Raw genomic sequence first — 13,928 nt, forward strand, 5'->3', positions numbered from 1 at the left:
ATTTCTGTCTAAATTATAGTAAACATTTCTAACTCAGCATATGCAAATTTTATGCAAATTGACAGCACCTTTTGTCCTCTTTTTTGGTGATGCATTTTCTCCTTTCAGGGTTAGTTAGGGGTTCTTCACCTGTGATCCATGGGCCCCAAGGCAGTCCATGGATGGGCTTCAGGGGGTCCATGAATCGGGCACAAAAATCAATGAATGCAATAAAATAATTTTTATGGCCCCAAAGAGGTTGAGAACCATTATGTTAAATTAAGTGTTCACTCTACAAAGTGTTCTCTGGTTGGTCCATTCTAAAGCTGATGTCTCTCTTTAGGCTTATTTTGCAGCGGCAGCACCACTCAAAAAATGGCTGGTAGTTACTGTTTTACTTTTCCCCAGAGCATCTGATGTAGTGTTTTTCTAGGCCAGAACATTGTGAAAAATAAAATGGAGGCTTGCAGACCCACCTGCCCAATGTGGAATGCCCAAAGCAGGTGACAGTACTGGTGGCACCTCTGGGTCCTGTTCCCCCGCAGCTGCCCCTGAAATGTCAGGTGTTGACTGATGCCAGGCCTACCCATCATCCCCATATATCTGAGGGAGAAGCGGTGTGTCATCTTCCCTAAGATATGGGGTAGAAGCACTCACTGTACTGCTGGTTCCAGCATGTCTCCACCCCTCTCTTCTGAAAATGGGGGCACACAACACTAATCAAACCCTGCCCCTTTTTACTGTAAAACCTGGTGGGATACTTGAGTGCATTTTTTTTGTAATTCGGCTTCAAAGAGATTTTACAACTGATCGGCAGATCAACCCATTTTCCTTCCAGGTGTGGCTAATGGGAATGCTTTGCTGTAGGCAACTAGTGTGTTCAGAGCCATGATGTGTTTCCTTCTCTGAGCACTCCAGAGATATCTCAGTATATCTCCTCTGAAGGAAAAAAAACTACCAGTCATTCTGAGCCATTAACAAGCAATCTCCTTAACAAAGGATGGCTGCCTAGTCACTATGTCTGAGGGCATACAAGTCACTTCAAAAGCAGCGAGAATGGCTTTTCTTGCTGCATTTTGAAGCAACTCTGCCCTTGGCTGGACACACCTCCCTTCCCCACCGCTGACTTCAAATCTTTCAGGACCGCACATAGCAAAGTGTTGGGCCAATCACTATCTCTGCCTGAGCCTGCAGCAAAGCGTTTCCACTGGCCACACCTGGAAGGGCAACAGGCTGATCTGCAAATCAGTTGCAAAATCTGTCTGAAGCTGAATTTAAAAAAAAAAAAACCCACACTGATCCAACAGGGTTTTAGAGAAAAAAGGGGCAGGGTTTGACTAGCATCATGTGCTCCTGTTTTCAGAAAACAGAGGTGGAGACACACTGGAACCAGTACAGCTGTATGTCTCTACCCTATAACAGCAGCATTCAACAGGCAGAGCCAGTAATGACATACAACAGAAGGATTGTGAGTTGTTAGGAGACCCCTATCCCCCTTACAGAGCTACAGTTCTCAGAGTGATTTAACAGTCAGTCCCCTGGGAACTCTGGGAATTGTAACTCTGTGAAAGGAGTTGGGATTCCCTAAAACTCTCTGCTCCCTTAACAAACTACAGTTCCCAGGATTCTTTGGAGGAAGCCATGCCTGCTTAAAGTGGTATATTGTTTAACTATATAGGGGCTGCAATCTGTTCCACAGTCAAACAGCTCTTAGGGTAGAGACACACCTATTATTCTGCTGGTTCCAGTGCGTCTCCACCTCTCTTTTCTGAAAACAAGGGCGCACAACCCCACCCATTTTTAATGTAATACATGTGGGATAAGCTCCAGTGTGGTTTTTTAAAAAGAAATTCTGCTTCAAACAGATTTCACAGCTGACTGGCAGATCAACCCGTTGTTCCTCTAGGTGTAGCCAATGGAAACACTTCGCTGTAGGCGACTTGTGTGCTCATAGCCCAAGCGTTTGAAACTTCCCAATTCAAATGTTCACAGTTATCCTTTTAGCAGCCCTGCACAGTGAGCCAGTGTTAATGTCCTCACATTCAGGGCTGTGGAATCGGTACACCGAACCTTCGACTCTGACTCCTCTATTTTTCTACTGTCCGACTCCGACTCCACCCAAAATTGCTTCCGACTCCACAGCCCTGGAAAGTGCTGTAAATGTCTTTTTTAATTGGAAGCTCTCGTAGGAGCTTTTTTATCGCTGCCTGAATATGCGCTGATCTTGGCATCACAGCATTTGTCTTCATCTGGGTCCTGTGTCATACACTGACACACAAAATGTTTTCCATCTTGAGTTACGGTGAAATGCTCAAATACAACTGACTTCATGGGAAGCTTCTTTGACATTTTGAAATTATATTTTAAAAAAATTGTCAATCAAAATTTATTTTGAAGTCGGAGTCGGTACATTTCTACCGACTCCACCCAAAATTGCTCCCAACTCCGACTCCACAGCCCTGCTCACATTGCAGATGGGAGGGCCACCCAGGATCTGTACAGATATGACTCCCTCTAGTATGTGTAAGTTTTTTTGGCTGTATACACACACACACACACACACATTACTCCTCTACTGACAGATATACCAGGATCCAACTCCAGCGTGGATTTCCCCCGCCCCCATGATGTGGACAGGCTTTTGGTTTTTGAACACTTTTCCCAGCATGCTTATACATTCATTCAGCACCTTTTCTTTTTAAAAAGCCATTTCATTTTTTTAAAGGCTTAAAACAAAACAACCAACCTCTGGGGAGGGGGGGGTTTACTTCATTATTGTCAGAAGGGTCAACCAATCAGCACTCTGCACAGCTGGCTTATCCTGCAAATAAGTTTGGTTATCTTGGGATTCAGAAGGTTGTACGTCTGCCAGAACAGTGATGAGTGTGGATCCTTTCTTGGCTCACCATTCACGTTATATATCTGCCTAATGGGTCTGTAACTGAGGTGAGATTTGAACTGGGAGCTTGATTTCTTTGATATGGTAGGTACTTAACATATTGTCAAACAAGAGAAAAGAGGACAGAAGAGGGAACAGATTTGAACAAATTGTAAATGCCAATTTGTATGTATAGATGCTCACTTAGAAATCATAACTATGGTATAAATAGAAATACAACACATCCAATCTCACCACGGAGAGAAGTTTGTTGCCAGGTGACCTGTGGGTTGCCTGCTCAATCTGCTGACCAGGTGCTAATTGCTGTCAGGCAGCTTCAAGACTCACACTCTCCCATCTTAGGGTTCTTTATCTTTAAACTAGATTTCAACCCTACGCCTCTCCCTTCACCTTACCCTTGTAACAGGACACCTCTTTCCTGCCCTCATGCTCCCCTAGCAGACCTACACCTCTCACCTGATTATCCTTTTATGCTGGGCTGATTGCACCTGCCTATGTGATGGTGATGTGTGGGGCATCTACGACCTTGGCAAAGAGGCATGGAAATGCTGGCTCCATCTCATTTCTTCCTTCTCCTGGCACCATCACGATGGTTCTTGGGCCTGGTGCCACATTCCCACAGCCTCATCTGCACCACCCTCTTTGCAACCCCCCCCCCTGTTGTCCTCTGCTAGAAAGTGCAAGATGCCATTTCCCAAACTCTGGCTCCAGTGCTTGCATACGTGCCATGCAAGCACGTGCTACATTCAGTGTCACAGATTTGAAGGCCATGAAAAGGTCATCAGATCCAGTCCTCTGCCCCAGTGATTAACTCCCAGTGGGCTGGGAGCCGAGAACAGGTGCAACAGTTCACCCCACAACGGTCTGTAAAACAGAGAGCTGGGGTAAGTGAGCCAGGCCATGTGCTACAAAGCCCCCTCTAGGATCAAGCCAAGGTACCGCACTGCCTCAAGCAACTGCAAAGGTACATTTCAGGATCCCTGACAGCAGGCGTGGGGAACCTTTGGCCCTCTAAGATATTGCTGAACTACTACTCCCATCATCCCTGTCAATTGGCCATGCTTGCTGGGGCTGATGGAAGCTGCAGTTCAGCAACACCTGGAGAGCCAAAGGTTCCCCCCCACTCCTTATAGCAACTTTGGTTCCCCCAGGTCTATGACATATCTCTCTTGTGGCCGGTGTCATTTTAGGTACATAAGGATACAAACTTGGAGAAAGAGTACACTATTAGTATATAGGAGCTGGGACGATCACAACCAGTAACATGGATTACATTTTCTGCTCCACACATCCAGATGCATTGTAAGAATAGTAACACCTGTTCCCCACCCTTTAAGTATCCTGACTGATTTTGCATGATTTTGTATTTCATATATAAATACTAGGAAGGGCTTCAAAGTATAATTAAATAACCAGCTAGCTTAACTGATTAAAAGCCATTTTATCAACTAAAAAGGTACTCCCCCAAAAGGTGTCTTAATTAATTGGGCAGGGGTTTTTAAATGTTACTTTTAATACAAATACTTCTGATCGCAAATAAAAAAGGATTTGCTTTTTTTTTGCTTCAAAACAATTATTTCCACTCATATGCAGATTTATGCAAATCTAACTGATTGATTAATTAATCAACTAGTCAAATAAAACTCATGCAACTGAGGCTACAGGCCTATATATATTTATCTTGCCTGGGATTAAATCCCATTGAATAAACAGAATTTACTTCCCAGTGAATGTGTTTAGGATTGCACTGTAAGGCTACAATCCGATACACACCTACCTGGGACTAACTCATCCCATTGAAATTAGTGGTGCTTATTTCTGAGTATACATGTATAGGATTGCACTGTGAGGTTTAACTGGCTGACATGGCTAGTAAATTTCCCCACAGCAAATGCCTTCCCCTAATTTGAGGATGGTTTAAACATGCAAAGGAAAGACTCTGAGCCCATCCCCGTCCCCATATAATGGATCACAAGTTTCTCTCAACAAGAGTGCTGCTGGTTGCTATTATGAGAAGAGACTTTGCTTTGCACATTTTGACTGCTAGATTAAAAGTTTCCTGCAGTCAGACTTTTCTAGTAATCAGGATACTGGTGAATGAGTAACATCCAACATCCTTTATATACAGATACGAGAGATGATTTATTAGCTGTGAACGAAAGATCAGAGTATATATCAAGGCAAAGTAGTATCAACTATCATAAATGATGTAGCCATCTGCTGACCAGGGTGGGGGCGGGAGAGAGAGAGAGGCAGTTGTTCAGTCTCATAATTTCTATATGCTTCTATGTGTGTCTGTGGACAATATTAAAAATGGAGTACATTTCTATATCTTATTTTTATCACCATATACATGCACTTTACAAAATAATACAGGAGTTAAGCAGCACAGGGACCTATCTAGGAATGAGAGCAGAGAATCTCTAATTTATTCAGCCTAAAATTATCACAGGCACTGAAAAACAAAAAATACTCTTCTCAATGTGCTCTATGATCAAGCATTTGTCTTGTTTCAAAGTTTAATTCAAACTTGTTGGGCTCAATAAATTATAATTTCATGCACAAAGTAACATAACCCATATACACAAAAAAGGAGAGGTCTTTGCCCCTAGGAGCTTTCAATCTAAATGTCAACAGTAAGAGAGACAAGTAAGAGAGGAGAAGGTAACAATGATAAGGTTTTAACAAAACCTTATCTTAATTTCATTTGAGGTGGAGTGCTCACATTTCACGGAAAAGGTGGATTCTGAAGATGAACATATGCAGCTGAACGTTAGCTGGGGGAGGGTGTCTTTCCCCTACTTGGGGACCAACTCAAATCTTAGTGAATTAGGAAAGGGTTAAAATTGTGTATATAGCAGAGCAGGAAGCTGAACAGTGGGATTAATTTGTTCATTTTTTAAAAAAGATTGACCCTTCCTCCAAGAGTTCAGGGTAGCATACAAGATTGTTCTTGCCTCCTTATTAACCCACTGAAACAGGTTAGGCTGAGAGACATTGATTGGCCTTTTGCAACCCTGTAAACTTGGAGGATGGGGCTGGGATTTGAACCTGGTTCCCAGTCTGACACTCTAACCACTGCACTGCACCATTTCTCTTCTCTCTGTTAGGGGGGATGTGTAAGAGGTTGATATCTGGAAAACAGAAACTGATACTAATTTTCCCCCTTGTAATATATTTTTAAATGAATATTCCTAATTTGAAATGATTGGGTCTTGCTTGTTTCAGCCTCTTAAAAACTGACGGGGGGGTGCCTCTTCTTTTATTCAAGGCATCCATATATTTGGGAGTTTTTGAGCCTGCTATTTCAATCTCCTGCCTGGGACTGTGTCACATCCCTCCCCAGCCCATCTCCACTTACCACCCCCACCCCGTCCCTTGCAAAAGTCCCCTCTTTGGTGGGCCTGATTACTGTCTCCAACCATTTCCTCGAGCAGACTGGAAAAGAATCCTGAGAAAGGCACCCAAAGTAGTTTCGTACTTAAATTTGTTCACAGTTCAAACACCAGGCCCTTACAATCTGAGAATTCCTTTATTCAGATCTCATTTAAGCCTCACACTGAAGCACCTATAAAAGGCAGATTCTTACACATACACAGAGAGAATCCAAATACAAGGTGCTGGGGAATCCAGCCTCCCTCCCCGCTGTAAGAATATTAAATCTAGAATCTAAAATTACTGAACTGCAGTATTGACCATAATAACAAACCCAACATTCCCCCCCTTATTTGATTAAAAAAGGGTTCCTCAGCATCTCTGCCTAGGTGACCTTCATGACACTTTTAAGGTCCCTTACCAGGTTTGGCGGGTTCAGGCATGGCTATAGTCACTGGGTAGATACACTGTGCCCGTCTGAGTTTAGGATCTCCCTGGAGAATGCACTTGGCCCAGTCTCTTTAAAGACCCAGCACAGGAGACACTGAGAAGGTGTCACCTGACCCCCAGGGACCGGTGCCAAATTCCAGAGCTGTGGCATAAACGTCTTCAAATCCCTAGCTTGGCCTTACTAGAAAAAGAACCCAGCTGGAGGGATGGGGGGGAGAGGGAAATACAGGCGTGAGGAACCAACTCAGACTCATGAAGAGGGGAGGATAGCTCAAATGGGGCATAATGTTTTGTTTCCCAAAACACTGCCCCTTTAAGATGCATATAAAAAAAAACCCCAAGGCAGCCATATTGGCCCATAAGAAAAATATCCAAAATTCACAACTGAGCAATCCCTTTATTAGGACCAAGCAAAATGTCACAAAATAGTGAGCAAGCTTTTGAATTCTCTGGAACTCTTCATCATCAAGCGCCAACTGCTACTATGCTGATGAAGAATTCTGGAGAATTCAAAAGCTTGCTTGCTACTTTGTGACAGTTTGGGTTTGTCCTAATCAAAGCATTGCCAGCTGTGGACTTGGGAGCCCTTTGAGACGGTGTTTAATAGACCAAAAGTTTACTGTTGATTTAAATGATGTATTTCCTGCCATTGCACAGTTTAGAGAGCCTCGAGGTGGCTTACAAACAGACCTTCAAAGCAGTCTAAAATACCAGTAATGAAACAAATTAGCACAGTCTAGAAACAAATATAGATGGATAGCAGCTAGGAGCAGTTCAATATGAAGGGCCATTAAAGGTCCAAGTGAACAGGGTAGCATCTGAAAGATAATAATGACAGTGTAAGGCAAATGTAGTTATTAGGGAGCGAATTTTATAATCAGGGTGCCACCACAGAGAAGGCCTTACCTTCAGTAGCCAATGTGACCCTCCAGATGTCATCAGACTCCAACTCCCATCAGCTCCATCCAGCACAGCCAATGGTCAAGGATGCTGGGAATTGTAATTCAGTGACACCTAGAGAGCCACAGGTTTCCCATCCCACCCTTAGAGCTACCTGATACCAACTAACATGGAGACTTACCACCCTGAAGCAGTACATTTATGAGGGGAAACTGACTTGTGGCCCTGCAAATCACTTTTTTGATGTGGTTCCCAAGAATAAATAAATTGGCCAGCCCTGCTCAAGAGGTGATTCTTTGGGAGGAACCATGGATGAGCACCATTATTCAATTCCCAGTTTTTCTAGTTGTAAGGATGAGGTAGCAGATGATGGGAAAGAGTTTGGGGATGGCATTCCATCATTCTCTTTCTTGGGCTACACGTAGATCCTTTGCTTCTCAGAAAGTGTCAGTAGGCAATCTGCTATATTACATTTCTTATACACGGAAGGAGGTCAGTATATTCTTGCCTCGATTAAAGTTTTCATCACTAAGATCACTTCTCAGGTCCTTTATAGAGCTGCTATCTGGATCAAGGGAATATAACATAAGAACGTAAGAAGAGCTCCTGCTGGATCAGGCTAATGGCCCACCTTGTCCAGCATCTTGTTCTTACAGTAGCCAACCAAACACCCACAGAAAGCCTGAAGGCAAGATCCGAGCACAATAGCACTCTCCCGACCTGTGATTCCCGCACCTGGTATTTCGAGACATACTGCCTCAGATGGTGGAGATAGAACCTACCTATCATGGCTAGCAGCTGAAGATAGATTTATCCTCCGGTGTCATCACATTCAAATTGTGATCAAGCTAGGGTTGCCAGCCAGGGCCTGAGAATGATTCTGTATCTTTAAGAGAAGAGAAAATTCAGCCACTGTAATGGGAAAAACCACATGGTGAAATTCTCCCTTCCCCTTGCACAACTTTTAAAGATACAGAAGACCTCTTGGAGGCTGGGCCTGGCAACCAGGAGGTCTTCTGTATCTTTAAAGGTTGTACAGGAGGAAGAGAGAATTTACCTTGTGGTTTTTCCCATTATAGTGTTGCAAGAAAACCTGCACTTGGCTGAATTTTCTCTTCTCTTAAAGATACAGAATCATTCTCAGGCCTTGAGCCTGGCAACCCTAGTTCAAGCTAACTTCTTACAAGCCCTTTACATATACCAAGATGTGTTCCTAATGCAGCGATATTATTGGAAACAGGGCAGTGCCCTTTTGAGAGAAGAGCTTGGTTGGCAGCACAATTGCTATTAATCCGAATATAGCTATTGTAGTGCTTGGACTGTTGCCCCAAAAGCTGGTTGCATTGGATTGCCATCCTCCTTTTTTCTTCAGATGGGATTTGAATCTGCATTAACCTTCATAAAGCAAAGATCCTTGGTTGTTTCCTCTCAGGACCTTTTGGCTCGCTCATGTACAACCTGCTCACCTCATTCCTTGGGCATTTCTTACGATCTTCCTTTCCATTAGTTGCTTATTTTAGGAATCTGTATGTAGGGCTTTTGCGCTGGCCAGATTTAATGTGCTACCATCTAAAATGTTATGGGGTAGATATGCTGCTGTTCCTCTCTCCTCAAGAGTATGCCCTTGTAACCAGCAGGAGGTGGACTCCTGTGGGACATGACCTTCTGTTCTGCTATTTTTATGCAGGAACTCATCAGCAAATGATTGGCCCTTTACTAGCCAAGCTACCAGGAAGGCTAGCTCAATTCTATATTAAATACTTACTGGGATATAAACGTCCATGGGTGCCATTGATAATGGCCAAATTTTTATTGGTAGCAGTATGCATAAAAAACTAGAAGAGTTTTTTTCCAGAACTTACCAGAGGCTTTGTTATTTGGCATAAAACTGAACTGTTACTATGTTGTTACCTTCTTTTTTTGTATTTGTCATGTATTTCAGATATTGGTGTACTGGGTGGTTTGCTTCTGGTCTGTAAACTGATGATGATGGGAAAGTTTTTTTTCTCTGAGATCCTGAGAGCCACTACCACTTAAAGCAGACAGCACTAAGGTAGATGGACAGTGAGTTGGTACAGTATAAGGGCAGCTTCTCTGTGCCTCTACTGCTGAAAGGTACCAGACAGTCCATTTCCAAGTATGCAGAGACCAGCTTCTAGGCTTTCCCCTTCCTCCAACACCCCACTCCCCCAGGACCAGAAGAAAAAGAGTTTCAGGTGTTGTTGAAACACAAGGAAATTGACATTAATGGCCCATCTCCTGTCAAAACTAGGAATAAAAGGGTGGCACTTGGAATCTACTCTCCAGAGACTTTGCATGCAAAAGCTTCTTGGTTCTGTATCTGGTAGGGATGGACAAATCTGTTAATGTTGGTTTCTCTCAATATTTCATTTTTTCTGATCTCAAATTCTAATCTCCACAGTTCTGCAGCAATCTGCAATTTTAAAAACTCTGAATGAAAATAACATGTTGCAGAATACACTTACAAAAAAAACCAATCTGAAGGGGCCCTTAGGCAATGGGGGCTGGTGGCTCCATGTCAGTGGGGCAGTGAAATCCAGCCCAGATTTTAGTCCGAACTTTCAATGAGTTGAGAAATTGAGACTAAAGCTCAGACCAGATTCCACTGCCTCACTGACATGGAGACAGCCACCACCACTGCCCTTAGGTAATTTTAGACAATTGTCTCACAGGGGACCCTTATTTGGATGTTAATGTGTACTACTTCACTTATTTCAAAATGTGATAAGCCAGATCTGCTGTGTTTAGGGACCCTCCTGCTCATTCTGCTGAGTGGGCCTGGACTACTGCCCTAAAGTCCTGTCCTAACAGCACCACTACTCTCTTCCCCCCCATCTCTGCCTCAATCTTGCAAAACTGCTTCCAGTGAAGAACAGGCAATACTTGGCAAGCCAGATCAATGGTCTGACTCAGTATAAGGCAGCTACAGTCACAATCTAGCTCATCTCCATTACCTATACAAGTAGCAATGCCAGGTAAGCATTACAGTTATTACCGCCAAGGCCAAGGATCAAACATCATTTTGGAGTGGGCCAGCCTGTTTCAACAGAGGCCATGAATCGCTGACATTCTCACTCCACCAAATTATGGGACAAGGATTTGAAGCTTCCTCCTGGAGAGATAAAGACAAATCCCCAATTCAGGCCCCACCTACACTATACATTTAAAGGAGTATCATACACATTTTAAGCAGTCATGGCTTCCCCCAAAGAATCCTGGGAACTGTAGTTTGTTAAGGGTTCTGAGAGTTGTTATGATATTCCAATTCCCCTCACAGAGCTACCATTCCCAGAGTTCCCTGGGAAGAGGGACTGACTGTTTCACCACTCTGAGACCTGTAGGTCTCTGAGGGGGATAGGGGTCTCCTAACAGTTTTGGAATCCAGATTTTCCAAAGGGATTGCTTCACGTTAGGGTTTAGTGCCCCCTTGTGGCCACGGGAAGCCATTAGGAAGCACATACAAAACCAAAGGTGTGTGTGTGTGTGTGTGACAGAGCGAGCGAGCAGAATCAAATGGTAAAACAGCTTCTTCCTCACCCTTTAGGCTCCAGATCCATACACCAACTGTTCCTGTTTATGTAGTTGTCCATGATAAATCTAGGGTCTCCACTGTCACACAGCCCATTTTACAGAGGACAATCCTTTGCTTGAAAGGCTGACTCATTCAATTCTGCTTTAATAAGAAAGAACCATAAGAACAAAGGTAGCACCTTACCTAGAGCATAGACTGAGTAGGCACACAGATCACTTGGTCACAGCTTTCTTCGCTATTGCATTATATTTCTGTTTGATACTCATTTCTATATTTGCATCTCTTCATATAAATTAGCATATGCAAATTGGTGTCCTCTGTTTTGAGGGGGGGGTGATGCATAACAGAAGCGGCTACTTTATAAATTCCTATTTTGCCTTTTTGGAAAGGCTGTAGGAGTTTTCCTTCCTCTTCACACCAGGCAAAACTCTGCCTTTAAGGCAAGGGTGGTAACTTTTTTTCAGCCAGAAGGTCGCATCACCTCCTCCGGGTGGCTGCATGCCAGTAGGGATGTGTGACCAAAAAGTGGGCGCAGCCAAGCCACAACTAACATGTGCATGCATGTACCAGAGCATATGCACAAACACACAGATTACACATATAGTGCTCGTCCCCATCCTCGGCTAATCTGTGCAAATCAGCAGACAAATGTACAGGGAGAATTTTCTTCCCATCGCAGCTGAAAGCTTCCTTTCCACCCAGTCCGGTGCCACAATGGGCGAAGCATTCTATTAAAGCATCTTAGTGGTTTTTTTAAAGTAAGCTACAGAGAGCCAAAGCAGAGCTCCAGTTTTTATTTATTATTTATTTACGATTGCATTTATATCCCACCTTTCCTCCAAGAAGCTTGAGTTGGCATACAAACATGGCTCTCCCCCTCCTGATTTTAGCCTCGCAACACCCCTGTAGGTCAGGCTGAAAGATATAGTAATGGCCCAAGGTCACCCAGTGAGTTTCATGGCAGTGGGGGATTTGAACCCTCACCTTTCAAGTCCCATTCTGACACTGTAACCACTACACCACCTCCATCACTGCACTCTCCCAGCTGTGCACTTACCTGGCAGCAACAGGATCTAAGACGCTAGCTACCATTTTTATTTCCCATTATGCCTCTGGGCAATACTAAATGGGGCAGTCTAAGGCATTGTGGAAAAACAAAATGGCAGTCATCTTTCCAGACCCAGCCATAAGCTCATAGATGGGGAACAGGCAAGCAGGAGGGCCAAGGTAGGCATCAGCACTGGTGGGGCTTAGTGGGGCCCTGGCAGCTGCCCAAAGGTCCCAAGTGCTGACGACACATTGGGCCAAAAAACCGACTATAAATAACATCTGTTATGGTTAGCTTACTTAGAAAACTTCTCCAGAAGCCATGCAGAACAAGCTATTGAGGAGTAAAGTATCATCCTGGAGGCAGAGAGGAGCTTTCGGTAACATAAATGATTAGAAGACCACTCACTGCTCCTTGGTGCAAAGAAAGGGGGAATTCTATATTCTAGTGGTCTTCCTCCAGATATTTAAGACTCTAGGTCCCATCAGCCCCAGCCAGAAAGGCAAATGGTCAGGGATGATGGGAGTTATAGGCCAACAACAACTGGAAGGCCATAGGTTCACTGATAGTGAACTTATTCCCAGAGAGTGGATCATTACGTATAGCCAAAGCACTACCATCTCTGCACCAAAGGGAGGTACTAGCAGGCTTGGAGAAACCCCAAGGTGTGCAGAAGTGCCTCCCCCCGAGACTTGGGGGGGAACCTAATGGGGAACAGCCTCAAAGCAGTCCAATGATAGCAGATTGTGCTCAGTGGCCTTGGAGTGTCTGTTGAGGGGAAGGAATGAAAAACTGAGAGAAGTAATGGAGTATCCTGGAAGAGGACATGGCTGGCTGGAATTCCTGAAAAGGAGCACTCCACATTACAGTATTTTGCTGCAGGTCATATTTGCATGTTCCTATTAGAGACTGTGGCAAATTGTGCTCTAAATAGAGTCAGACACAGAAGTGGAAAGTGCCTGCTTGCATGTTCATTTGTGGTCAGGAATAAAAATCAGGCAAGTGAATACATTTTTAAATTTTTTTCAGTCTGCAAATGATACGTAATTGATGGCTTTTCCTCCTGATGTTTCCTTTGCATCAAAATGCATGCAGACAACATCATTATGTTAAATGCAGGCGCAGCAGTGAGACACATACTTTTTAGCAGAAGCCTAACTGCAGCAGAACAGAAACAGCACTGACTGTGACTGATACAAGTTGCAACGGACCTTGCTCACTTCATACGTTCCCAGTTCTTATATTAATCTGTGGTATGTTGGAGCACATGCAACACGCATATGCAACGTATGTGGTATGTTGGAGGGGAAGGGCTTGCATGTGTAAATACACCTTCTTAAAACACTTTTTTGAAAAAGAAAATCTAGCTTTCTCTTTAATATGCTATTTTGTTTGCAGGGAGAGGCATGGTTGCTGGGGGGGGGGTTTGCTCCTTCCGGAAAGCGTTCAGATATGCAACTCCCCACTTACATCCTGGTGTAGTTCAGGTACAGCTTTACCACTTCATTTTACCACCACCAAAAGGGAAACGTGATTTTGCACATGCACAAGAACTCTGTTGAAACAGATTTTGGTGCAATATTGTAAGCTGTTAGCATGCTAAAGAGCGATGTTGACACAGAAAGTACTTCAGACTTCACCTGTCTTTCTGCTCTAACCACTGAAGCCACTTCCCTTCAGAATCCAGGGGTCTTCATCTGTCCCAATAATAATCCAGCAGTGCA

At 43.8% G+C, this 13,928-nt stretch overlaps 1 protein-coding gene across 1 annotated transcript in view; it reads right to left on the bottom strand.

Annotated features, from left to right (window-relative positions):
* MYBPC2 (myosin binding protein C2) overlaps positions 1–6,782 on the bottom strand; it is a 71,456-nt gene extending 64,674 nt beyond the window's left edge. The window contains exon 1 of the mRNA XM_061588028.1: positions 6,675–6,782. Coding sequence (XP_061444012.1) covers positions 6,675–6,696 — 22 coding nt within the window. The 5' untranslated portion in view covers positions 6,697–6,782. The remainder of the gene's footprint in view (positions 1–6,674) is intronic.
* Positions 6,783–13,928: the final 7,146 nt, after the last annotated feature.

Source organism: Rhineura floridana, chromosome 11 (assembly GCF_030035675.1).
Source record: "Rhineura floridana isolate rRhiFlo1 chromosome 11, rRhiFlo1.hap2, whole genome shotgun sequence".
NCBI lineage: Eukaryota > Metazoa > Chordata > Lepidosauria > Squamata > Rhineuridae > Rhineura > Rhineura floridana.